The sequence below is a fragment of the Eleginops maclovinus genome, chromosome 4 (assembly GCF_036324505.1).
Source record: "Eleginops maclovinus isolate JMC-PN-2008 ecotype Puerto Natales chromosome 4, JC_Emac_rtc_rv5, whole genome shotgun sequence".
Taxonomy (NCBI): Eukaryota; Metazoa; Chordata; class Actinopteri; order Perciformes; family Eleginopidae; genus Eleginops; species Eleginops maclovinus.
The window spans coordinates 9,599,782-9,627,250 of record NC_086352.1 but is presented as its reverse complement, the minus strand read 5'-3'; the positions used below and the strand labels follow the sequence as shown (position 1 = coordinate 9,627,250).

Sequence of the window (27,469 nt, the reverse complement as noted above, 5' to 3'; positions counted from 1 at the left end):
CAACTTCAAAACAGCTGATTATCATCCAAGGAGGTCCTCATTATCAAATTAGGTGGGAAAACAACATTGTAACAAGGTAGTTATATTTCCAGTTTGGTACTTTCTTCTCTCAATAAACTGGGTCTATCGCATCAGATGTTCTACAGTTTGAACAGTGATGTGACGATTCCTGGAGAAAAGTACTGTTGTGCTTTTTGCATTTTACATTTTATCAACCCTGTCCTGCTACCTTACGCTGAATCGGATATATCCTAGTGCAGCCATGTTTTCATAACGCACATTAAACTACACTCCAGATATTCCGCCTGACTCCTAGCCGTTAGCTCGTTGTCTGACACTTAGCTAGCGCAGTTAGCTCATCAGCCCGACACCAAGCTAATGCAGTTAGCCAGTGATCTTAGACTGCCCAAGATGAGAGGCACGGTTTATTACTCATGTGCGTATTCAAATACACAGTCGCAGCGTCTAATACAGGGTTGCCAACTTTGGCTGGAGTGAGATTTTGATATCATGGGTTTAATTACACATATGCGCACTAAATGACTGCTATCCTGTCCGTAGCGGGACCTTAGCATATGTGGCTTTTATAGAATAGGTAATCGTACTCTAAGCATGCTTTCAAACATATTCCCCGATATCACTTTGCACTGTTCAAACCAACCTCTCCTTCAGTAGAGTTCGCCGTGGACTGACGACAAGCCTGACGTTAAGACGGGTCGGGGCTTGACCAACCGGCTCCCACTGGTCTGCTGTCTGTTATCGTTGTTAAGAGTGGTGGGGGCGGGATGGATCGACAGCTTGAGCGACTGTCAACTCAACACTGTAAATAACCAATCAAAAACAATCGCCGGTTCATCTTGTTTTTGTTGTGAGAATAGTTTTGAGAGTTGGCAACCCTGGTCTAATATTTGTGTTGCATGCCTTGCTAAAAATGTGACAGTAGAGACGATGTGATAATTGTTTCGGAGAGTCCACTATAACAACCTGCCTATATAAACCAAACACACTGGTGTACACGTGCTCCACAAGTAGTAAATGCCAATCCTTGGACTCATGGACGTTGCTATTTGCTTGCATAGATAGATAATAAAACTGACAAAAACAATCATGTAACCAGCTCCAGCTGTTGGCCTAATTCACATTCAGTATTTTTGTTACAGTATCTCACTAACGATCCATCTGCTGTAACTCAGGTCAGTTCTGTAAGTGAAATGGATCTGTGTTTTTCTGTCTTTTCTGTATCCTATAGGCTACTAACAAGATATGACAAGCAGCTTTAACAAATAAAAGGTTTCCCACGACTCAATAGAATAGCTGCATAGTTATGTAAAGTGTGACCCACCACAAACACCTTTAATATATTCCAACTGTAAGAACAACAGTTCCAGATCACCAATTTTATAGTTGGCATTTATTTTAAAGGGTTTTCATTGTTTCTTGTTATTTGTGGCGCAAGCCTGCTAGCTAGTTCCGACAGTCAACTTGGGCCATAATCACTCATACACATGACGTACCTTACCCCAGCATACAACAAACCAAATCATCATTCTCCGTAGTCTGGCGCGCCATTTAAACTGCAGGATTTACTATCTCTCCCTTTGTCTTGCTAATGCTGCTGCTGTCCCACTTCTGCTTCTGTGCGCCACAACCACCCCAGCAGCCACCTGTAGGCTCTGGGGGAAAGTTATTTAACCATCAAACCTCAATACATCATATACAAAATATATCGGGGGACTGGTGAGGCCAGAGTCTAAACAACAAACGATATGCGGTCATAAATAAACATTTCAAACGTGAGTTGTCTGACTGAAATGCATTTCTTGACCGGATTCACATTGAATATATCTATGATATAGGTACTATTTTCCTCCATTCTTGTGTAAAGTTGTGGCAAATGTTCCCAGGGCAGATGGGATATGAAATAACATCCCAAAACAACAATCCGCACAATACCAAGCTTACCTCCTTGCCAGCTACCCACCAGACCCTCATTGGATTAAACTTGAATGTCTGAGAAGGGGTCTTAGACTTCTCCGCCCTGCCTTTTGTACAAAAGATGTAGTGCTTGTTGTGTGGTGAAATTGCAAGAGTAGCATGTACAAAAGAATTCCACTGGCTTAACATAGTTTGGGTTTTTCCTGGCCTTGTGGGTCTGGTAGGATCCAGGCTGTTTTTGCTCCCCTTCGTGCCTAAAGTTTACACAGAGGCTGAAGCCAATTCGGGTCCACTAATAATTACTAAACTTACGTATTTAACACAAAATTCAAGAAGTTCGCCTTTACTTTACTTTAGATACTTAGTGATTTTTCTGACTCAGTGGGTCTTCACTGTGGAGGTTTAGAAAGACGTATTCTAAATTGCAAAATCAACTTGATACAATGGAAATATCATTAAATACAGTGTTGCTGACATTGAAAAACAATGCATGCACTATTGCTAACTATCTGGGTGTGCAGACTGGACTTTCAACAGGAGAATTTGTAAAGAAACTCTGTGGCTATTTTTAAATGTGGACCTCACAGTAACCCTCCCAAAAGGGTTTTTATCAGATTGTTGTGGTTCCCAATGAAAGTATTTTCATCTCTGAGTAAAGTATGTGTGTACACCCATGTTGCAAATTGCATACATGCATTGACTTCAGACAGCATGTCAAAAATGTTTTGCGTCTCTTATGTGCTCTTACTTTTGATGGAAAGTAGTTTTTCTTCATAGGTCCAATTGTAAGTATTAAAAAAGGCACATTTTCCGAAATTCCAGATTTCATTCTGATCTTAAAGTGAAAACTGCCAAAATAAGAAGTAGCTGTATGATTTGACATTCTATTGTAATGTTTTGTTGATGTATAGTTTACATTTAGGTCCCAGCTGAAATCTGAAATAGTTTTTACTTTCAATATACTACAAGGGATAATTAAAAAGGCCTACCCAGAACCATTGTTTAAAACACAGCATGATGTCAAAACAGACGTGTGTTTCAGGTTATTTTTACAGACACAGAATGGTTCTGTTGGGATATTCTTTCTTCATTAGTATCTGATGAGGTGGCAACCCAGCATCCCTGCAGCAGAGGATCATCACCAATAGCAGCTTAGCCAACAAAGGAACAAAGAATGGACATTGCCGGTCTGTGTGCCAGTGCAGGATAACGGAGGAAGAGGGAGTGGAAAGCTCTTAGTCAGCAGCAAAACTCAAACTAAACAGAGTTACACAAGAGGGAACACATGGTCTTTAAGTGTGTGTACAAGGAATTCTTTATTATCATAGTGTGAATACTTCAGACTTCTTTATAGATAGTTGTCACTCACGTTCAACAGGACATTGGTATTGTACACAGTATTTCTGTAAACATAGTCCAGGAAAGCCAGGGTGTATTTAACCACATTCAGTGACAAAGTAGCCCGGGGTTACACTGAAGAATATTTCTTCTAAATAGTTCATCTTTAGCTATACATCAAACACCATGTTATGACTGTGGACAGATACGCTTAAAATACTTTACATTCACGTTTTGTTATAAACAATTTGATAAATACAAGATTATACATAACAAAAGAATATATTTATATATATTTTTTATATCTTCTTATATATTCCACATATGTTTGATTTTTTTTTCTTTGTGGCTTTATTCCTTTCAGTAAGGGTCTCTTATGATTCATGGCTCAAATTCAACTTCATTCCAATAAATTAAAACAATTGAATAAGATAATCAAAAAACGTTCTGAAAGGAACACAATGGCACTTTTTTTGGTGGTGAAAAAAGTGTAACATCACAAAATATGTTTCAAATGAAAATATAAGAGATGTTCTCATACACTTTATCTAATATACAGTGCATTAGAAGAGGAATTTGACCAATGTCACACAGATACAGTACACCTAAAGCATACTGTATGATTGGCAACAAAATCCCAACAAACACACACACACACACACACACACACACACACACACACACACTATCTTTCTCGCAGTGTTTCTTCGGAGCAAAAGCCACAAATGCTCTTCAGAGGCGCTGAACATTTGAAACATTTAAAAAAGTAAAAGTCACACAACAATAAAAAACAAACCATTTGTAACAGTTACGCCATTTGTTTTGCTGATTTTCTTCCCCCTCAGTTAGCAGCCAGGCTTCCCGGTTCAGCCTTTGTAACTTCTTTGAGATTAAGGCCTGGTTATGTGTGTTTAGCCTTTCAAAGCATAAGAGGTGTGTTAAGCCTGCCTCACTGTCTTTTAAAGCTAAGGAGCGATGTATGCGTTATTCCCTTTTCTGTAACAGAATGTGACTCAAAATCATTCCTGACTGACATTAAAAAAAAGGAGCTTCAACGTCATGCACTGTTCACTCCGGATCTTCAGTGAATATCAAAGGACTTAGTCAAATCAATAGAGCCATTCAAAGACTTAACTTGTGGCTTGATTTGTTCCTGAGTCAACACAGTTTCTGTCATTTCTTGCTGTATGGACTGCAAGAAACATGGAGTGTCTCGCTTGATAAGGCACTGACACAAATAAGCCACACACCGGAGAACGGCAAGAGCAGAGACTCTCTTCCAACAAAAATGTATTAATAAATCATTTTAAAAATGGGTTACCTGTGTAGTTTTACCCAGGATATTGTAAGGGCTTTAATTTTACTTTCTGTCCCTTCCAGGAGATAATATACATCACATATCTAGAGTTATGATTCATTAAAAGAGTATTAAAACGATGGGCATGTAGTGTAACAGTACCCTGTCCCCCTGGGGTGCCCTTCCCTTATCATCTCAAGCTGTTGAATTCTAAAAAACCTAACTCTGAAACCAAAGTGCGTGAAGCTACTGTTTACAACAAATTCCTTGGGTGGTGCAGGGAGTGGAGGCAGGCTGCTGAGAGAGGATGGAGCCTGGTGCTTTTCTCGTCTGTCCGACTACTGGTGGCACACAGGAACTCCAAAACACCAAATGTGAGGATGGATGAGGGAGTTCTGGGTGTCTGTCATCAGATGGCCAACCAATGCTTGAGCTTGGAAAACAGAAGACAGTTTTGGGTCAGATGCGGTTACTTATAATGTCAATAACTATAAGATATATCCCCATTAGTTTTTATCTAAGGCACTTTTTAAAAGGCCTAAACACTAAGTGTCATCTCTGTTATTGTGATGCATTCTAAGTCAAGACGTAAGGCACTACACAAACATTTCAATGTGTCCAAATCCAGATTAATCGCAGCCATTTAGCCAGTTCAAATTAACACACTTAATGAAAAGCACAAACATTTGCCCTTACTGTGAACTGCCGTATATTTCCCTCAGCCACCAAATGGTGCTCATGCTCTGGAGTGATGCAGTAAGCTATTCTCTGCAACAACAAAAAGCAAATACAGCACATTATTTCCAACATTTTGATACAAACATACACACAACACATTCATCATTTATTATACATCCTTGTATCTTGTTTTCATTTCATATTTGATCTTTAAATCGTGCTTTCTTAAATGACTTGGGCGTGTTGTTAGAAGAGACACGTACTAGATGAGATACAAGAGGACATCCAATTGAATGTAACATCTGGCTGTAGTAACAGTCATTATGGGCTTTATCTCTAAATTGCATTTTGAAACCTGTGAGGAGTTATGTGATCCATATTAAGAACTTCAAAGATGTTTATTCTGGTTAATATGGAAGGAGACAGACACCACTTGATTGGTGTTGACAGGAGTTTTCGGCAAGAATGTGTATCCTGAATCTTAAATCCTGAGCACCAACGGGAAATGCCAAAGGGATGTGAGAATTGTAACAGTAGAGTGAAGCAGACACTGGTGCTTTGATGATTGCAATCATAATCTCTCATTGCTTTGAAGCGATCACTTCATCTGAAACTGTTCTCATGGTGTCATCCAGCCCAGAGAGGAAAGTTCACTCCTTAATCAGAAGGTTTTTTCCAGGTTTTATTGGACAGGAGAACATACTGTATGTCCAAGCCTTTCGAGTGCCAGTACACTGTGTTTGATTCTACTTCCTTTATACCGTACAAAATGTTCCGATAAGGGTCAGTTTGTCCCTCCACTGATCATCCTGGCAGTTTTATCACCCTGTGTGATGAACATGCTTTGACACTCACCTGTTTGAATGTCCCTGGTACGCTGAGGAATTTATATATGGCATAACAGGGGACAAACATCATGGAGGACATCGCCACACCCCAGCCAACTACGTTTGACCAGTACGGGAAGACGTAGTCGTCATACTTCAGGCCTGACGCGGTCACTGTACTGGCTATTACGACAAACTGTGAAGAGAGAGAGGGAGAAGGAGGGGAAAGGAACAGATACATAGGAGAAGGTTACATCTAATCTTCTATAATTATCCTAATGTGCAATGTCTCTTCATAAAAAGGATAGCTTTTATTGTTTGAATTGGCTTGGTTTGAGGTACAAATCATTGTCAGTGTATTGCCTTAAGCAGATTGAGGTGACAGACCCATTTTTATGTACTCACGGCGAGTATAGATAGGGGCATAAGCATAACATACAGTATATTAGCCCACCTAAAAGAAAAGCACGCCTTAACAAAAATAGCAATACTAATTTAAGTACATGCTATATTTAAACTTTTTAAATGCCTTAATTCTCCATGAGAAAACCCTTTTAGCTTGGAAACTGAAGTTGTTATCTGTATATGCTTCAAAGCCACCGTACTCCTATGCCAAAAACACAAACTTGACCTTGCAAAAAACTGTGCTGGTTTATCCCTGCCTCTATCAGTCAGTCTGTTTGTGTTATTGTGACAATTTGGTTGAATTGGACTCACCAACAATCTTATTATAGCACAAACAGACTAACCAATCAAGGCAGTGGTGGACCAGCAACTTCTGTGTCCCCATTTTTGTCAATGTAGTCTGGTGACTTTAGTGAGAACATAGGTAGTCTTACAGCAAGGTATAGTGGTAAAAAATACTTTAAATACAGTGGAAATACAGTGTACACTTAAACTGATATCGATTGTTTTTCGTACACCCTTCTTTGAGGTTTTTTATGGACTGGTATTACGTCATACAACCCCTCTTTAAGCAATCCAAACTATCCCTTTAATATGATTGCAGCACATCCACAGATGTTAGAACAAAGGGTTAGATGAGGTAGAACATCCTTTGTGGTGTGTGGGGTTGAATCATCATCTACAATTCAATCACATTGCTCATCTCTTACGTTATAAGCACAATGGTGTATGGTAACAATGATACATGTAATTGTCGCACACCATTAATTTGGCCATTTTGAAAGAATATGCTCTCATTTAGACTACAAAAGCATGTTCAATGGGGCAGTACTAAAAAAATCTCTGTAAATTATGTTATTTTTTTGTCCCTTTTTTTCTCACAATGAGGAATGACCAACTCTCCTTTGTTACTACACACTTCCACAGCTGTGCAGAGGCGGGTGTAGACAGCCATTTGTATTGAAGGAAGTGCATGACTGTCCACCCTGCCCCCCTCCCCTGGACAGCAGTAGACACAGACATGTGCTTCCTCTAATGCACGTGGAATATATTTCACCTGCAAGTGAAGGACTCGCCATGAGGTTCAAACTGACCCCACTGTGCCTTTTGGTACAAGCCAGAAGCCCCCTTGCTGCTTCCCGTGGTAGTGTTTTTTTCCTGCGTTTTTACCAACCTATTAATCCCTTTAGCTATTGATTCTTATAAGGATTACAATTTTGATTCCTTTGGTGAATTAGGACATCATACACTACCATATGTATTGGATGCTAGAGTGAATTATGACTGTTTCTGAAAGACATCCACTAATAAACTAGTTTAATTCCCACATCTGAAACATTTGTAGTCCTCTAATCATCCAAATTTGTCTTTGGTCTCAGATCAGACAATATGTTCAGGATATAACAGCCAAATGTAAAAACTCTAATGTTTTTATTCTCTCACCAGCAGAAAAGCTGGGCTGACAAACTTCCAGCACAGCCTCCAGTAGAGACCTGGCTTGAAGCCCATCATCCGCTCAATATCTTCACTGAAGCGGTCCACACCTGGAGTGAACATGAAAGGTTTCAGAGCAAAGGTTAATGTGGTGAGTAAAGTAAAAACATTCAATCAATGTAGGAGCAGCAGGCTCTTAGTGCCAAGTATGCAATCTCACTGGACAGAACACAACACACAATGGCCTACACTACTGCTATCCTTGTTTGACTATCGTTTCTGTTTTAGTTTTTCTGCTCTGGTTTCACAATTTGACATTATCTTTCCATATTTTCTTTGAGTATTTCACCTTGCTATATCTTAGTGTCTACAGATGGCTGTGAGATGGACTACGCCTGATAGGTTAGATACTGCTAATGTGTGTCTCTACGGATACATGACTTTGCTTTACTGCCATCAGGTTTATCTTACAGTTATTAGTTATACATGTATTGCAAAAATGCAATTATAAAGTCGCCGTTCTCCAAGATTGATTGAGGACTGAATTTATTACATTTTCTGGAAAAGGAAACTAAGTAAACCATTTCATTTAAAACTCTGAGACATCATTTTCTGATAACATTTCTGCTCTTTTGGGGTTCATAATTGTTGCTTTGCTGAACCTAAAAACAGATATCTACTAACTTGACCGGTTACCTAATTTTTTCAGGTAAAATCTTGTTATCCAAGTATATTTTCCTGTCCTCTTACAGGCTTAATTTTATCTATGAGATTATGACAAACACTGAGAACTTATCTTGTTAATTCCATTGTTGTTTTGTAATGTCATTAGAGAGTGAGTTTTGCTGCTAATGTAATTGTGTAATGGAATAAAAATCTGTCATTTAAATTGAGTTTCATACCGTAAAACCATGACACTCCAATGGCCTCGATCAGCACAGCAAACAGTATAGAGGTCCCTGCTGCATACTTATCTAACAGGGTCAGCACGTAGATCCCACCCTACAGAGGAGGAAAGAGGAAGAGAAAGTTAAGTTTGGGACTGTGTGTGTGTGTGTGTGTGTGTGTGTGTGTGTGTGTGTGTGTGTGTGTGTGTGTGTGTGTGTGTGTGTGTGTGTGTGTGTGTGTGTGTGTATGTGTGTGTAGGTGTGAGGGTGTGTGGTATATAAATCTTCCTCTTTGAAGAGAAGTACACCCTTGTGTGCACTCAGTAATCAATGACCTCTCAGACTTAAACATTTCGGTTTGAGGTGACTTAAAGTGCAATTTGAAGAGTTGACATGTGAGCGAAGACAAGCCTCACGTTGAGGGAGATGGGATTTCATGTGCACCAGAGCTTAGGTGCAGTAAATCCTTGATTTGTGTCCAGGGTGGAACAATGGATATCTTGTGCCGTGGACCCAGCATGGGAAAGGTATCATTCACTACAAACTCATTTCGTAGATTTGTAAAGATAAGAAACCATGTTAATCACTAGCATAAAAGCTTTCTGTCTCCCATGTCTGTGTTTCTGGTATTGATGAGCGTTTAGTCTTCGAGCTGATGTCATGTGAATGAATAAGGACGAGGAAAATAAAATGTCCTCCAGGATACAGCTTAAATTGAGCTGTAATTAATCATCATGTCTCATGCAATAGCATTTAGGATCTTGCCTTTGAAAGTGCTGTGATATTTTGCCGAATCTTTCCTGTGACGACATCAAATCAGAAGTTTAAAGCTCTCAATTATTTATGATAATTAACTTTATTTATATAGCACCTTTTACCACCAAACACAGACAAAGATTTTGATTTTGGTCATCTGTTTTTGTTCTGCTGTGTTTGGTCTTGAGTGTAAGTCTTGATAATGTATCATCTTAAAGATATTAAACCTAAAGAAGTATTTGAATCTGGCTCTAAGGATAGCCAAGCCAGGATTTAAAAGAAAAAGTAAGCAGCAGGGATTCGGTTTAATGCGGGGTTATGACTAGTACTTCCGTTAAGCATTGAGTGTATATGCCTCTTTGAAATCTGATACTGACATTAGTAATGCAGAGGAGAGCAACCAGGAAAGTTCCAAATGCCGTGGCGAAGGTGAAGACCTTTCTGTTCCTCTTGAGGAACTTGAAGTCGTCTGAAAGGCCTGTGATCACCGCCTCCATGCCGCCCATCTGGAAGACACAAAAAGAGAGGGACATCAAAAAGAGAATAAAAAAACAATCAGCATTGAAAAGTGTTTCGTAACGGACACCTTTCCTTGACTTTGAATTGAGGATTTCAGTCATTTGTCCTGTCTTGATCTTAACAAAAACATGACTGATCATTAGGAAGAACTGCTTTAGTAGACTTTTAGTATGCCGTTAATCATATAGCCATGGGAAATGTTTATTCTTGACAGTGTTATGTGGCAATATCCAAACAAACTTACATTTAATAGGCCAATTTAGCATATACAATATCGTATCAAGGGAAAAACATAGAACTGTTCAAATGAAATACACATCCATAGTCATTTCAGTCTGTAATATTGACCTGGTCTTCATCTGATCTACTTGATAAATGATTGAGACGATAAGTTAATTGCTTAGAGACATTCACTAACAGATAACAGGAGATTAAAGTCTCCCTTGTGAATTGAGCGCCTGAGAGAGTCATAGGACAGATGTTTTGTTAAATTACTTCTGGCTTTTGAAACGTCTAAGAAGAACCGCAGCAAGAGGCAATTAGAAGTTAAATGTGATTTCAGCGAGGTGCAAGAGCAGCGTGTAAGCTTTCTGACATCTCATTAAAACTGACACATATGCAGTTTATATAAACAGCATTTTACAACCACATCATATGTTTACTTTGTTATCTTAAAAATTTGTGTCCCTATTCTTTTAGACTTGCCCTACCTCCTAAGTTTTGAACCTGCTTAAGCATTTCTACTTCTGGCTCTAAGAATTTGATTGAGCCCTGTAAAGGCGTAAAGGTAGTAGTGTGGACTCACCGAGCTGTCAATGCCCAGAGTCAGCAGCATGATGAAGAACACAATAGCCCAAAACGTGGAGCCAGGCAGTGTAGAGATCGCCTCGGGGTAGATGATGAACACCAATCCTGCCCCTGTACACACACACAGAGAAACATGCACACACAACGTTGTGATTTGATAGATATATAGATTGTTGAAGTGGTCACCTGTGGCCACTCAAGAGGCATGTGAAGACGCATTCAAATGCCAGATACTAACTGACGTGCTTAAAGCTGAGTTAAATGTTATTGCCATATCTGAGCAGATCCTTGGACACCAGCCCTTACCCTCTGTTGCCACATCTTCTATATTCACTCCATGTTTATAAGCCATGTATCCGAGAACAGAGAAGATGGCGAACCCTGAGAAGAAACTGGTGACGCAGTTCACAGTGCTGGTCAGGAGAGCGTCCCTGGAGAAAGTAAGCAAAACAAGAACAGAAAAGCGTTCAGTTTCCTTTCCTGAACTCTGAAACTGTCCCACCTAGATCATCCACGTTATCACACTTCTATTTTAAATGCCGTGTTGTAACTTTGGCCAACTTTCTTTCTTTTTAAACAAGGACTAAGTATCGTTATTTAAAAAAGACATAAAGCCAGTTTTATTTCCCCTGACTCACCCATGTAAAGTTTAAACGGGGCCATTTGTCACTTGATATCTTTCAAGTTTCACATGGCTTGATCATCTGCCAAACACTACGTCTCAGGGGTTATTCTCAGGTTAATGAAAAGCTTTTGTTCTCTGCTGCTCTGTGTTTACTAACCTGAGCTTATCAGACCAACTGAACACGGTCAACTTGACCACGGCTATCTCCTAAGCTGAGAAAGCAGAAATCTTTCAATGAAGCTTATTCTCCCTGATGATTTTCAATCCAAAAACTGCCTTCCCTTTTCCTCCTGTGCAGGCTGTGATGGAACCATTTAAATGTGTATTCATTTATATTCCACTCAGGTGCAGCCTCACATCACTGTGCCTCACTTCAAAGCATGCATGTGACACCAGTACATGATTACCGACGTAAAATATGTACCCAACCTTGATGAGACAAATAAGTGATGAGGCAAATTACTAAAAGAGAAAGGAATATGTGTTTTTTTTTTACATCTGAAAGGTTTCCAGTTCAAATTCTATCATCCATTAGTCACTGTAATTTGAATAAACATATTATAATTAGCTTAACATACTTTTACAAGATTTAGATTTCAAGAACCTTGAAAAAAGTTGGACTTTTACCATCTTTCCTGACTAATTCATCATTACTTATTAGAAAATCTATTATTAACTGAATTCGGAACACATCATGGAGATAAACCAGACGAGGCATTTGAACTGGTCAAGGGATCATTTGAAATGGACCATTTCATGTAAAAAAAACCCCACAAAGATTAGGCAGCAGACGCGTATACTTTTCTGATTGCTTTTGAGTTTTCCTTGAATCCCTGGGGTTTTGTTTCTCAAGCAGGTGTTTGTTATAGAACGTGCTACACTCACTGCACTATGAGTACCTAATCAGATTTCCCTCCATCTGTTTGGGCATTCAAACAAAAGTCTGTGTTTAGCGGAAGTTTTTCTAACGGCAACGGCTCTTCCGGACTTCTGCAGTTCACCTAGTTCAGATTTGATGCATAATGCAAATCCCACCTGCCAGCAGTCCACTCTCGAAATAGGACATGAAAGGGGAGGAAGGCAGAAGGCCCCATTGGAAGAAGAAGGTGCAGGAAATGAGAGGGGACAGAAGAGGAAGGGGTCCATAATGCTTATCACTTACAGTACAGCGGTTGTTTAGCTTAGGAGCCCCTGTGATTTACATTTCACCTGTTGGAAAATATTGAAACTGAATTGATAAGAACCGTTTTACTTTAAGATAAGTGTAATTAAGCGGCAGGTTCATGTAAGCACTGATTTACATGACGCTGCTCTGAGATATTTTTTGTCTGCCGGTGAGGTATGCTTACAACCATTCAAGGTTAAACTTCTGTTTTTCCAACAGCGTCTGCCTTCAACCGCCCCACTGCAACCCATTAATGTGAAAAAAGATAAGCTTACAATCTCGTGCCTGCTTTTTCTCAAGAAGAGCAGCAGTATGACAAACCCAGTCAACATTCAGCCTTTGGCTATTATCAAGAAACCTTTCCTGGCCTGCACTTTATCTGTCCTGTTAACACCTGGCCATTCAGGTCAGATGTACAGATTAACTTCATCTGCAGCTCTATGATCCAGTTACATGCAGGAAAACTGCTTGAAGCGAGCAGGATGCTATGTTGCTGAGGGCTTGTTTTGGACTATCAGAAATCACAAATAACAAACACAGGCTCTTACCTGTAGCAGTTGTTGTCAAATTTGTTATAACTGGCAAAAGCAATGAGCACCCCAAAGCCTGCTCCCAGTGAGTAGAATATCTGGGTGGCAGCATCAATCCACACCTATGGTAAAGAGAACAAAGAACAAATCATTTAAACTCCTGAGAAAACTGAATTTATTGGTAATACTGATTTCCTTTGACCAAGCTACGTGGCTTTTTTTTAGGGAAAACAAATGACTTTTTTTCTCAACTCTAACACGAGGCAGAATAAGGAATCTAGCCTTTCACCTCGAGAGATAATCCAAATAACGACTTACGGTAACAGAATAATACATCCACACTGACTCTGACGTAAGTGTTACACCCAGAGAAGAACATAAATCTGAAGATCTGAGTGAAGGACTCACGTGCTGTGCTATTCAATAAAAATAATACAAAACTGATGGTCTGTTCAACATTGGAATACCAGACCGAAAAAACAATAATCATTTTCACCATGAAGACCCATTCAAAAGTCTCTCCAAAAAACATGAATGTGATGTGACCAACGAGACGTCTCTAACCTCCAGATTGTTGAGGCGCTTCAAGTCTATGCTGAGGTAGGCCTTGATGCCATCCTTGGCTCCAGGTAGAGTTATTCCTCGGATCAGCAAGACAAAAAGGACAATGTAGGGCATGGTAGCTGTGATGTACACCACCTGAATACACACACAAACAGAAACATGGGGAAAAATACATCACAGCCCCCTTTTTCTGTCAATATACAGACACAAAAATGACTTCAAAATCCCTCTTCCCTCTCCCCTCTCCAACTGTCTGGTTATATGAGCTGTGAGTTGACACAGCACAGAAAAACTCGACATATGATATATAGAGCACAACTGTATGCAATTGGCACGATAACTCATACTATGTTTGCAACCGTTTATGGCATGGCTGAAAGTACCTGCAGTATACATAAAGCATTAAATGTAATTGGGAGGATAGTCTCCAGTCCTCTCAGTGTTTATCCCTCCCTCTTGACTTTTTGACTCGGTAACCACCGTTTACAGAAAGCAGCTTTACAAGACATCTGTGAAATATCTGGGTTACGCAATCGCAGCTACAAAAAAAAACAAAAAAAGGAGAAATCCTCATTTGGTGGTCCAGTGCTTTACCTTCCCTGACGACTTGACACCTTTCCACAGGCTGAAGTAAAGGATGAAGACCACCACCACCAGACACAAGGTCAGCTCCCAGCGGGGCAGGCCAAGGTCCTGGATACCCCTACTCTCATGGAGATGCAGCACACCCCGCCTGAAGAAAGACACACACACACAAAACTTAAAAATATATCCTGTATCATTAAATCCAGGGGAGATATTTGAATTCCTATACACTGTCGTCAACTGGGGGGATATGATGTGAAGTCATTATTCTATGGTATGGTATTGATGTTGTATCTGGTGCAACGACATTAAGGCCCTGATACTTACAAAAGCTCATACACCATACAACCCCTTCATGCAGAAATGGGCAATTATGGCTTTTTGGCAATAATGCATGGGTCAAAGAAAACATCAGGAATGTGCGAACCCGGGTACATACAGGATTGTGCTTCATATAAGACCAGTGAAATGAGAAAAATCAATGCAAACATGGAAAGAGAAGTAAGGCTTATTATTGAAGTGAGGACCTGAAGCATTTCATTGACATTGAGCAATATCGGCAAAGATATACATGTACAGCACGGCAAGGCTTTCTTGGTTTTCGAGGAAACAGTGGAGCTGCAGAAACATTCCAAAATTGATTTGAGAAAGTGTCTGGGGCAGGGGTACGAGAGGGGAAACCGGAGCTAACAAGAGTGGAGTCTATTCAGGTGTATAGGCCTGGATCGTGGAAATTGAAAGCTTGCCAAATATGTACACTGTGCTGCAGTGCTTTTACTAACGGAGCCCTCATCAGCACACAGAGTGAGAGAAAAACACAGGATAAAGCTACAACCATGAACAAGCAGGTGGAAACACTCCATTTTGTTTTTCTAGTGGTTCTCCAAACAAAAGTACTGGAAAGTGTCAATGCAGTGTCAAAGTTGCTGCAGGCAAAAGATGTAGAAATCCAACAATCAGTCAGCCTCCTGTGAAACCATTCAGGTCCGATCTGCATACTGAGACGATTGTTACCAGGTCAAGAGCACCACTCAGGCTATTGCTGAGAAATGGGGAGCGCAGAGTAGGTTTATGGAAGTTTGCAAAAGAAGCTCCATTGCAATGAACTTTGTTAGGATGGCAAGAGTCATTTCATGATAAACGTATTCAACTTTAGCCTTTAATATCATCCATTTATCACAGAGGTTTGCCTCAAAGTGGGAAACAAACCCATCTGTTTCAGGCCATCCATTCTAGCACACTGAACAGGACTCAGGATGATGCACTTTACCCTGCAAGCACAGAGCCGTGTGGACCAGTAAGGCAGGGATTTATCAGCAAGTTTCCTTGGACAATTCCTCAAACACCAGCCTATTTTAAATATAAACTGGGATATGAAATATGAACTGCAATATCCTTTTTGCCAAAAGGATATTGCTAAAATGCAGGACAGTAATGATCACTTAATGAGATTTGCACTGCAATGCTGTTAACCCTAACCCTTGAATTACCTGTCGAAATAAAGTGATACAGTCCTAATAAAGGAGCAGCATGAGAGAAGAAAGACCCAAAGGATCGGCCATAATCTCAACAAGGGGTCATAACTTTGAAAAGCATGGTTAATGGCTTCACTGAGACCATAAGAAGAAAGTCTATCGGTTGTGTAGCCTATAGGTTTAGCTTGTAATGAATCCGAGTTAATGTTCAAGATAATGGTTTACTGTTGTCCAATGATGAAAGATGAGTGTATATATCCAAGTGGTTGTGTGATCAGGTGCTATTAAGGACGTTTTATTAGCAGATCATGCTGTGAGGTTTAAGGTCTTGTTAGATTAAAGCATCAATCAATTCCTGTTCATATTACAATCCATTGTTCAAAGCTCAAAGGCTTGTCTGTGAGTAGGTGACGGCTTCTCCTTGATGACATAATGATCAGTTGTGTGCTCTCAGTGGGAAAGACGTTTAGCAACAACGCCTTTGACAGCAATGTTTACTGTTGTAGGGTATGTCATTTTTATTGGCTGAATCTAACAGTTTTTTGAAATGTTTTTGTCAAACAGGCCCACCCAATTACAGCCCACGCTGTAGGGGTCTAACTTTGAAGATGGAGTATATCCTATCTGTGCCTGCCACATCACCAAAGTCCACCATTGGCCAAACAATTGTCAACGCCAAAGGAGATTAAATATCTTTTACGTACAGTAAGGGTATCTGTTTACTGGCTTTTGATGAATTAACTATGTGTCTCTTTAACTCTTTCTAAACCTGCCATTTAATACTTTTGAAGGCTTTGGCATTGTTTGGCTTTTATTAGCCATTGTCTTTGGGCGAAACACTTTCTGTCAGATCAAGATTTAAATGGGTTGTTGATCCCTAACTAAAGAAAGATAAATAAATGTCATAAATGTCTTCAAATTGTTTCCAGCAGCGAGCTCAGTCTTTGAGTGTCTTCTCAGAGTAGTTTTGAGGAAGTGTACAACTTCAGCTTATTATAGGGCAGTAGGGGCCAAATCCATGTGATGTATCAAAGTTATTGTTGAGGCCACTTGGTCTGAAGTTGCTTTCAGTTTGATATCCTGACAGTAAAAAGACATACTGCACAAGCATATGTTTAAAATCTAAAGTTGTGAACTATGCTTATTTGTTTTTATTTAGAAAGCAAGATATAATTAGTGTCAATCTGTTGTTTGTGCATACATTAAGTATCTGGAGACATGATGAGTAAAAAAATGTAAAAAACAAGTAGGTGGCTAGCCTTACTGTGTCAAAAGTGAAAGACAAAAGCTGACAAACATCGTCTCTCTCAACACCCACACGTCAAGACCTTAATTGGGTTGTCTGCCTCTGACAGTTTGTGTAACTTCCATCAATCTAACATCTAACATTCACACCCACCACACAGACCTTAAGATGAGACAATTGGTGTACAAGAATTACACAATCATTTCTACTAATTTGCATGTGCACAACTAAGTACAAGAAAATAAATGTACTAAGCCAGCTGAGATAGTGCCTTCATGTGTGGATTAACTGAGCAACAAACTTTACTTTCAAGAACGGTCAGATAACATGCCTTACAAAGTAGTTTGGGCAGTCTTATCGTCAACGTGATGCTGTAAGGTTTGGTACCAAATAATTGGTCATTATTTGTTGTTTTCAGCAACTTTTGGATTCCATTTCAAATTGGTATCACAAAGCGTTGTTTTTCACAAATTCTGGGTAAGGCTGTTGAAATGCATTAAAATTCTTCGGGAAATTGCTCTGTAAAACAGTGTATTCACAAGGCCTCAGCAGACAGAAACATCTGTCGGTGCAGATAAGACTCGTTATGGGCAATCAAGTGACCGACAACAAAGAGCAATGACTGTCTGAGGGGCAAAGACTGTGGTTTCTTCTTTATTGTTATTCACCTGCGTCTACTGACACAGGACGGGGAAATCTAGCTGCCGGACACCAGCATGAACTCAGTGTTCCTTACAAACTAGGAAGGACTTGTACTTTATGTGGATATCAAAATCCTGCTGGAAAACATATAAAAGCACCTTTGTTCCTTTCACATTTGTCCTGAAACTTTCTTCAAAAGAGATTCAATTAGGTTGGCATGTGATGGTATGGGTTGATAAACAGCGGAACTGGATTTGGATCTTGCTTACGAAACAGCTTGAGACAAAACACGCGATTAGGAACACGCAAACCGAAGTCTGGACTGAAGGGAATGAAGATCTGTGAAACTCCTCTTCTGCATGTTCTTATCTTTGGCTGAAACTAAATCCAAAGCTTTAAGGTCTTTGGGGATATAGATAGTGGCGTGAAGACTTCAGTTTATTTGGAGAGAGGAATTTAGAGACATTGCTCTGTCCTGGAGGCTTCGTGTTGGTGTTGTGTTGTAATGCCTGAAGGCCCCCTTGTACGTCTGATAGTATTGATAGTGCACTGCCAGTAAATGCTCACTGTAACATCAATCCAGGTCCCTTTGGCCCAGTTACTCTAAACACATTTACTCTTATCGTCACTCAGCGAGCTGGTTATGCTGCTATCCTAACACTCAATGTCGGTCTCTGTATACTTCAGGCTGGCGTGAAGCCTGGTCTTAATGTGGGTTACAGAATGAGAAATAGCGCATATAAAAAGTACATAAATAAAAAGAACTATAGACATGATGATGAAAACACAGCAGAGGGTGTATGTCTAAATTCAGCTCGATTTAAGTGGTTAATTACAAAAGTCCTATACTTGCTACTTTGAATGTAATTCTTCCAACAAATAGGTTCAATTTCATGTGAGATTTAAGTGAAGAAGATTGTTCCTTAAGTGTCCGTGTAATTAGATCTTTGTGTTTAAATGAGGGCAATTTATCAAGTATAGTTATCCCTGAAATGAAATCAGATGTGGTTGCTTCAGGGCTGATTCAGAGAGAAATGATATGGGTAGCTACTGTTAAAATGAGCTGGTCATGTAGTTCCTGGTATTTTGAAAAATATATTTCTATTTTTTAACTGAAAGGTTAAGATTTTGATACTGAAACTGACAAACATTATGGCTTCGAGTGGTTACACCTGCCAGCAGGGAGACTCACACACTGTTTGTGGGAAACTCTACTTTGCATTGTGAGCAAAATCATCCATGAACCCCAAGCAGATTAGAGAGAATAATGAATGTCAACTTAGAGTAAGAGATACGTAAGCCTTTGGTTCAGATTGTTGCGACCAACCATAGAGACTAGGTTATGATTCAATGGAACTAGAGACCAATTGATCAGACCAAACCCATTTTTGATATTGTCTTTCACTATGATCTCAACTAAACACCCGTAATGTTTTGTATCTTGCAAGGTTTTGGAGCTATCGCAGTGACAAAATCCATCCACAGCCACACAGACATAACACCGGGTAAAGTGTGTGTAGTTGAAGTACCCACTACAGCAGGTGTCACTAGCATCACATGTTGCCATCATGACACACAAAGTACAGCCACTTGGCACATTTGAAGGGCGGGTTGGAAGATGACTGTCATAGATGGCAAGAGGTTATCATCATTTTAAACATGGGATGACAAACAACTCTACTGGGAGTCAATCATTATGAGGCTCTTGGTGGTACACACATCAAGTGTTAGAAAAGAGAGCTTCTAAGAGAACTTTCAATCTTTTAACAATTTCCTCACCCTGCCAATCTCTGCTTGCGGAACAACAATTGTGGGAAGGTTGTTTTAAAAGCAATCTCAGCATTATTAGCACTTCTGATAAGGCATACTGGCAGCCTAACAACTCGAAGCCCATCCCAGCAGCTTCATAATAGTATTACTTTTCAGCGAAAAAGAAGCATTGTTCCTGCATCTGTAGCTCATAGAACTGTTGCTTTGGACGGGGATTAACTTTTTGGATGTTGCTTTGATCTCTTGAGACGGCACACATTATTAAATTAATCACAGAGAAATGGCCAGAACTCTCGTTTCCAGGTCAGGTTTTTGGCATAAGCCATGTTTTCTTGGCTGGCTTCACATGGACCCTTTCAATCCACATCTTCCAAACAAGATCTGTCTCATGATGTAATACCATCTGTTCCTATCAGCTTCAATAGCTTTGACTGTACTGCAGCATAGTGTAAACCTGAACTTGTATAAGGTAAATGTAAAGAATATGTAGGGATGGCTGCTCCTGTTATGATATTTGGTGGTCAATGAGTTTCTTTTTGAATACTGAGTGAGTGCAGTGATTATATGGGGCTTGGGGCTGAGGTGGTAAGGCCTTTTAGTTTGAATGATCAATTCTTAAATCAGGGATGTATATATTCTAAAGATACAAAGGAAAAGAAGCAAGCAACCTTGTAAGGAGGTCTTTTTTTAGCTATGATGCTTATGCATGGTTAGAGTCGTAATTTCCAAAAATAAACATGAAGGCCGCTCTAATCAATTTGACTATTTTAACAAAGGATCCGATGACTAAATGTATGTTAAAAGTGTCTTGGTGTCAGTGTTATGCTATAGAAAAGATCCACTTACAAAGGTTTAATGAAAAACTAAACTAGATGAGACTTCATTATCACTCTGGTTGTGTGACAATTAATTTTATAAGTGTGATTGTAATACTCTATTCAGTTTGAGCAGCTAGTGGTGTAGAGTCTGTAAAGTTTATTTATATAGCTTTTAATTTTGTTCTGGAAAACTACGCTCATGGTAGCTGACAACAGTAGGCTCAGGAACATCGAAGAGTTTAGGAGGTGAAGCAGGAGGCTGTTGACTCAGTTGGCCTCACTCTCTCACGCTGTGTCTTGGCATTGCTCCTTTGCTCATATCTAGCCATAAAAAGGAGGATTTATTGTCCCCTGCAGAGTCTAACCCCATGCAAGATCTGTCTTGAAGAACCCTATTGTTGTCAGTCTGTCTCTGCAGATCTACTGAACTTTTCCTTTGAGTTAGGTGTAAGCATCCAGCTGGAGCATGCTGTTTAAACTTCTGATTTTACTTCAGAAATAGTGAATCGTTTTCTTGGAAAGTACGCAGAAATTTACAAGGCTGGAGCTTTCAAGCAAATACTCCTCCTTGTGTAAAGTGTTTACTTTATTTGCACGTTCTTAGAGGTTTTAAATACACCCAGTTATAGTGATGATAGTTAAATAAACACTGTACATCTATGATAGTGGAACTTTCACAATCTCAATGATTTGCTGGGGAAGCGTGCTCGATGTATTCTGTACGTCACGCTTAGCATGTGTCTTCCTCTGGGCTGCACAGTCGATTTTCACAGAAGCTAAGGGAAGAGCTGACTGGCTTTGAAGTATAAACAGATGGAGCTTTTTCATGCACTTCAAAGAGTGCATTTGATGTAAACACATTTATAGTGAAAACATTCATGGCTGCATTCAGTGATTGCTCGCCCTCTTTGTGTGGATACTGCATTTGTTGCATGGAGATATCATGAGATTTAGCGTGCCGCTGTTTGTTGTCTGGCTGGACTGTATTCAATGCACTGACTCTGCAAAACTGTATCAGATATAAGTGTCACGATGAAAGAAAAGTCAACAAATGAACTACACAGGCAAACATAGATGGCTTTTTGGATACAGTAGCTGTATTTACATGCAGATGTTATCTTTTTGCAATCGTAAATCTTCCTTAAACAAATAATTAGGAGCAGCATCTATCCATGTAACAGTGATTAAGATCGCAGCCTTTTGATATTTTAGCAAATAGCTTAACTTGTTCAAATGATCTTAAAATAGACTAGGTTTTACAGCGTTGATTGACAGAGTTGGAAGAGCGATTACACAGCAGTGTTTTATTTCTATTGATTTGTTGTGAGTGAATTTCATTTGGTATGCCGCTTTAACGGGTGATATGAACAGCATATTTTGTACTGTTGACTCGTCACAAAGTCCGGTTTCCATAAAGTAATTCTATGTTTTTTATGTCTACGGTTGTATGAAATGTTAAGCATGCAATGGGCCGTACAGAAAAATGAATTGCTCTGAAATCACTCACTCATAGTACTCTGCTGCCGGGGTCATCTTGTACTTGGCGTAAGTCGTCCCATTGCCAAGGACGGACCCGTTGACGGCTTTGGGGTCGGTGCAGTTCAGACTGTTCCAAACGTTGCCACATTCGAGCCATGGCAGATCCCTGGTCATGGAGGAGTACAGGTAGTAGAGGGACCAGGCAATGATGACATTGTAGTAGAAGCCAACATACAGGGCTATGACGATCACAGTGTAGCCCACACCTGAGGAACACAGAGGTATTAGTGAGGAGGAAAGAGAGTACAATCACACAATGCAAGTTCTCTCAATGAAGATGAAATGAAGAGGATGAGGATCACAGGTGCACATTTTAGATTAAATCAGAGTTTATTGTTAAATGTTATTCGAGACAATTTTTGAGTTCTGGAGTGCCTTTAGAATCCTGGCTTTTTTTAAGCTGTTGTATAGAATAAAAAGTGGCCTACAGTTATATTTTGTTGGTATATTGTTGCCATTTTTGCCTGAAATCTGACGCTCTGTGCTCCTCACAACATGCTACTGGAGAAAAGGATTTCTACGGATCAGAGGGTCAGCGGTTCAATCCCCAGCCCCTGCAGTCAACAGGGCAAGATACTTAACCCCAAATCAAAGTGTATGTAAGTCTCTTTGGATAAAATCGCCGGCTAAATAACATTTCATGTAATGTTTTCAGTCCCATTTCCATCAAAATCACCATGAGGTAGCGACACATATATTTCCCTCCGCAGAGCAGTGAAGGGAACGTTCACATTGTAATTGTTCTAACTTACTGTTCACACATATTCACTGAAAGCTATGGTGCTCATCATTTGGCACTTTTGGTTCAGTAAATTATGAGACAAGTTGTTTTTTGTCTCCACTGGAATGTGATATTCTCATGTGAAGACAGAAAAGCTGTTAATCTATCATCCACTCATTCTCCGCAGGAAAGAACTAAACCCTCCTCAGTGCTGAAGCCAATAAAATCAGTGACTGGTGATTCAAAAGTACTTATCTGACAGTCTTTTCAACGTGACGCTTAAACTAATATTAATAATCGGTTGTTTAAAACATCAAAAGTCAGGCTGGTGTGCAGCCGTGAAAAACAGTTGCATGTTACTAGATGTTCTAAGGTTTGCTTTACTCATTTCTCAAGTCGACATTTCAAACAATAGACGGGGGTATAAGGTTGAAAGGGATCATGAAAATACAGAGAGGTGAAACAGAGAAAGAGGTGAAGTTAGAGAGAGATTCGTCACAAGTGACACTCATGAACCTTTGAGGGTTAAAGGACAAGAACAAAGGGATGAAATTAAAGGGCAAGACACTGAAAAGAAGCAAAGAAAGGGAGCTTTATGCATCACCGTTTAAGAGGTTAGGGAAAGGCTGGAGTACTTAGACAGGCAGGTTCACATGTGTGTTACAGCTCACCTTTAAAGGCAGGGCAAATTTTCCAAACTGTAGCTGCCCCTTCCCTGTTATACTGGCCCAAGGCAAGCTCCATGTAGAACAATGGCATCCCCGCAATGACCAGGAAAAGAATATACGGGATCAAAAAGGCACCTGGAAAGAGAAATGATTACATTTTGCATATATGTTTTAGTTCACCGTTTGTATGTCTTTTTTTAGGTTACAGTCAATCACTGCTATAGGATAGGAGCATAATGTGGATATAAATGCGATAGTAAAACCATAAAGTGGTGGTTTGGCAACTTGACATTGTTGGAAAAAACAACGTTACATGTGAGCAGGAAGGCTCATGGCTATTTTCATGCTGTGCCTCGGTTGACCGTCCACCAACGAGGAAATTACCTCCTATAATTTAATTATTGTAGACACCGTCCATCACACATGACACATTATCTGCACTAATGAATACATTTTGATTGACAGGCCAGGGGTTGAGCTAACCCTGTGGGCACAACATGTTGATTTTGGCCAAGGGAGTGGACACATATGAGGCCTCTGTTGATAGGTGTGATGGTAAAACAATACAAGACAATCCTTTATTGATTCAACAACACACTCTGTACTCTACTATTTCCCTCTCACTGTGGTGCAGCTTCAGTGTTTAATCATTTAGAAAACAGTGAAAGTTGGCAATCCTCCTCACAAACGTTTTTGAATTGTCCGTTAGACCAGGAAAAAACCCCTTACAGTGTATTTTAAACTGTTTCAGATTAAAACATGATGCCAAAAGTAGATGGTAAAACATGTTATGAATCATCTGACAATATGACACAATACAAACGAGCTAGAGTGCATTATATCTACACAAGAGATAGACGATCTGACGATGTACCATGTATCATCAACACAATTTAATAACGTGTATTGTATATTTGTCTATATAATTTCTATCGCAAAATGTCGTAGAGATACATTAGAAATACTCACGTTAAAACTGTCTTTTATTCACATGGCTTTACTGTTTAGTTCCTTTATAAGGTCTATTTGTTTATCGAATATCTAGAAAACATGTTATCTGTTATATCGTTTCGGATGTGAATTATCAATATCATGATAGATTATTTTGAACGTATCGCCCAGCACTACAAAATACATGATTTTGTGAAAGGGGATATTTTCTTTATCTTGTAATATAAAACACTGTCTCATTAATAATGATTTTCAAGATCTGAAAGTGGCACAACTTTGAAATGCATCCATCCATTCAACTGCTTGTTTACAGTGCCATGGGGGCTGGGGCCGATCCCAATTTACAAGTTGCAATGTCAAAATAACAACTTAGCCAGTTTATCATGATAGTTTGGGTAATCTTGTTCAGCACTTGAAAGAAACACGGAAACAGAAACACTTTAAAACAACCTTTTCCCACCTCACTCCTGTGCACCAGGGTGCTTATTTCTCAACCAAGAACCACTTATTGTAAGCTATATTATTTACATGTGTGGATTTGGGTACACTCGGAGCTGTGATAAAATAGCAATAGTGAATCGGGCAAGACATCATCACTTCCAACTCTCTGACTGTCTCACATGACTCACAGTATCCTTTTCTATGTGCATGCCTTGATGAAATGAGGAATTTCCTTCTTCATGTAAGCTACAGTAAATTAACTTCCACATCAATACACTGGGGACTATTAGAAAGTTAATTAAAGGAGGTTAAAGGCACTAGAGTTGGAACAACAACAGATTAAAATAGCTTGACTCTAAATATAAATCTAACATAAATAACAAGTAATTGCAATGTCAACACATTTACATTTCTGAAACATTTCAAAGTAAATACTAGAGATGCTTTGCCACCTGACCCCTAAATATAACAACTATCATTTCACTGGAATATAACTTGTGTTACTTCAAGGACTTGTTACATGAATGAAAGTTTTGTGACCTTCAAAATGTTTCAGCATCCCAGCACTCTCTGTCCTAACCGATAACAAACACATGGTTTACTCACCTCCTCCATTCTTGTAGCACAAGTACGGAAATCTCCAAACATTGGCCAGGTCCACCGCGAAGCCAATAACCGACAGGAGAAAGTCTATTTTCTTGCCCCAAGTTTCTCGCTCGTCCTCGGTGGATCCGGGAGGACCTGTGAGGTGGCCAGGGGAGGGGATGATGGAGGAACTGGTGTACTGGACGCCATTCTGGTCCTTCACCAGTATCAGTTCTACCTCCTTTTTCTCCACATTGCACTGTTTCAGCGGGGCCACCGATGAAAGCTTGTGTTCTGGCACAACCTGGATATTCATCTTCTCCCGGGTGCTCTCACGGCACCCTGCGCGTTCTTGCGGAGCTCAGGGTCTGAGTCGGTGCGCTTAAGGTCGGAAATCCCGCAGACAGGACCCGGATAAGCGAAAATTCGCCACCCAAACTTGAGATGACACCTCCGCATACATTGGCTGGAGAAGAGGGAAGAGAAAAAGAGTTTGCAGAGGTTTGGTGTGTGTGCGTAAAGTTTGAGTACAGACAGAATACAGGTGGGAACTGCAAGGGGTTAGGTTACGTTATTCCTCAAAATGTAAGACTCTGGTATGAATGCATTTACAGAATTAAGATATAACATTGTTTCTGTGATCTGATGCACAGCTATAGCAGGTGAAAGTCACTTCAGAGCTGTTGCCTCTCCGTGCGCGCTCAGTATATCGCGCGCTAAACAGTCAATCAAATAACAACCTAAAAATAAGCATCATAATGAGAAACACAAATGGTTATTTGAATATGTCACCGTTGCTAAAGCATTTTGAAAGGTCTGCAGTTGAAAGGCTGTCCTCCCTACTTGGTAAATCTAGGGACACTTCTCCATGACCCGATGCTGCTGTTGTCCAGATGCATCTGAAGGAAGACTGCCCATTCTGAAGGAACTATAAGACTCGCCTTCTCCAGCAAGGACGACATAAAAAAGCGGGCTTTTAAATCGGTTTCCTCTCTCTCTTCCACGTGATATTTTATAATTGAACACTTTCTCTCCCGTTTCATGCGGATCTGCTAGGATCGTTTTTTATCAGAGCTCAAGTACCCATCAACTTCTGCATCCACTTCAGACCTGCCAGGGTAACAATCATCTGGGGCAATAGTGGTATTACGATAGATTCACGTGAAGTGTCACACAATATGATATTTAATAAATTGGCTAAAAAACTCCACCCTAATTTAAGGGAGTATGCGTCTATTTTAAGAATAGTTTTCCATGTCAAGAGCAGAATAAAGAGACATATCCTGTCTTTGCTTTTCAGATTGGCACGTGGATATAGCATTTTCCAAGAGTCATGAGCACCTTTCCGTCAGCTACATATTAGTGGTTGCATTTCAGGTCCAACAAAACTTTTTGTAATGTTTTAATTTTGACTTTATCTGTTTCTTCTCTGTACTAAACATATTGAATTACGGTTTTCTAAGAAGCCACAAAAGCATTGTGTTCCATGTGTAATTCAATTCTACAGCAGCTTTAGCCAGGGGCAATGATTTCTATTAGATATTGTTGATCAGTTCATCCCATTAAAGTCAATGAATGTCCTCTTTGCTCTCCAGTGCTTGTTTTATAAAACCCTAACAGGGCTGGTTTTGGGCGTTTTGTTTGTGAAGATTGAATAACTGCAGTGATGGTAAAGCAAAGAACCAGGTAACAAGGAAGGATAATTTGTTATTACTGTTGTCCTCTCCTGAATCAGTTATATTCTTTTGCACTTTGTTTTGTATTGCCAGGTATCTGTCAAGAATCACCACAATTTTCTTGTTAACATCAGGATAGTGTTGGATGGGCGGTGTCTTTCTAAACATGTGTGATGTTGTACATTCAGCAGCCGGGTTTTGTTTCATTTTAATGTGCAGTAGCATAGTTTGATAGACTTTGTTCCCTAAGAAGTAACTCACAAATGTATAGCAGATTGAGAATAGACAACAAAAAGTATCAATAATCATGCTCTAAATACGTGCAGGACTGCTGAAGACAAAATTATACCATCCTTCACCTGCTACCTCCATCATCCTGGATTTCAGCTACGATTCTTGAGACCTGCTTCCCCCTTCCTAAGGTCTGGGCTCGTTCATCTTGACCTGAGGATGAGATATTAATGAAACAAGACGCAGCCTCTTAGCAGTCACAGTATGACCCTCTGGATTTAACCTCTGCATTTGGTTAGGGTCACTGAAAAGATCTCTGTTGTTCCCTTTTGTTCCTTGCAACTGCGGTAACTT

The 27,469-nt window shown here is 39.8% G+C and overlaps 1 protein-coding gene across 2 annotated transcripts; it reads right to left on the bottom strand.

The window, feature by feature from the left end:
- Positions 1-3,232: 3,232 nt before the first annotated feature.
- On the bottom strand, positions 3,233-26,150 carry slc6a2 (solute carrier family 6 member 2). 2 transcript variants are annotated; one of them, XM_063882033.1, is made up of 15 exons: positions 26,052-26,150; positions 25,230-25,674; positions 23,235-23,366; positions 21,811-22,048; positions 14,362-14,500; positions 13,768-13,902; positions 13,222-13,325; positions 11,190-11,314; positions 10,882-10,994; positions 9,935-10,063; positions 8,817-8,916; positions 7,924-8,024; positions 6,104-6,271; positions 5,267-5,338; positions 3,233-5,003 (listed from the first exon to the last, which is right to left on the bottom strand). In XM_063882033.1, exons 2-15 carry the CDS (start codon positions 25,522-25,524, stop codon positions 4,980-4,982), a joined length of 1,875 nt encoding a protein of 624 aa, XP_063738103.1. In that variant the 5' UTR covers positions 25,525-25,674; positions 26,052-26,150; the 3' UTR covers positions 3,233-4,979. The 2 variants fall into 2 exon arrangements, with proteins under 2 accessions (XP_063738103.1, XP_063738104.1); XM_063882034.1 differs by having other exon boundaries at positions 26,001-26,143.
- Positions 26,151-27,469: the final 1,319 nt, after the last annotated feature.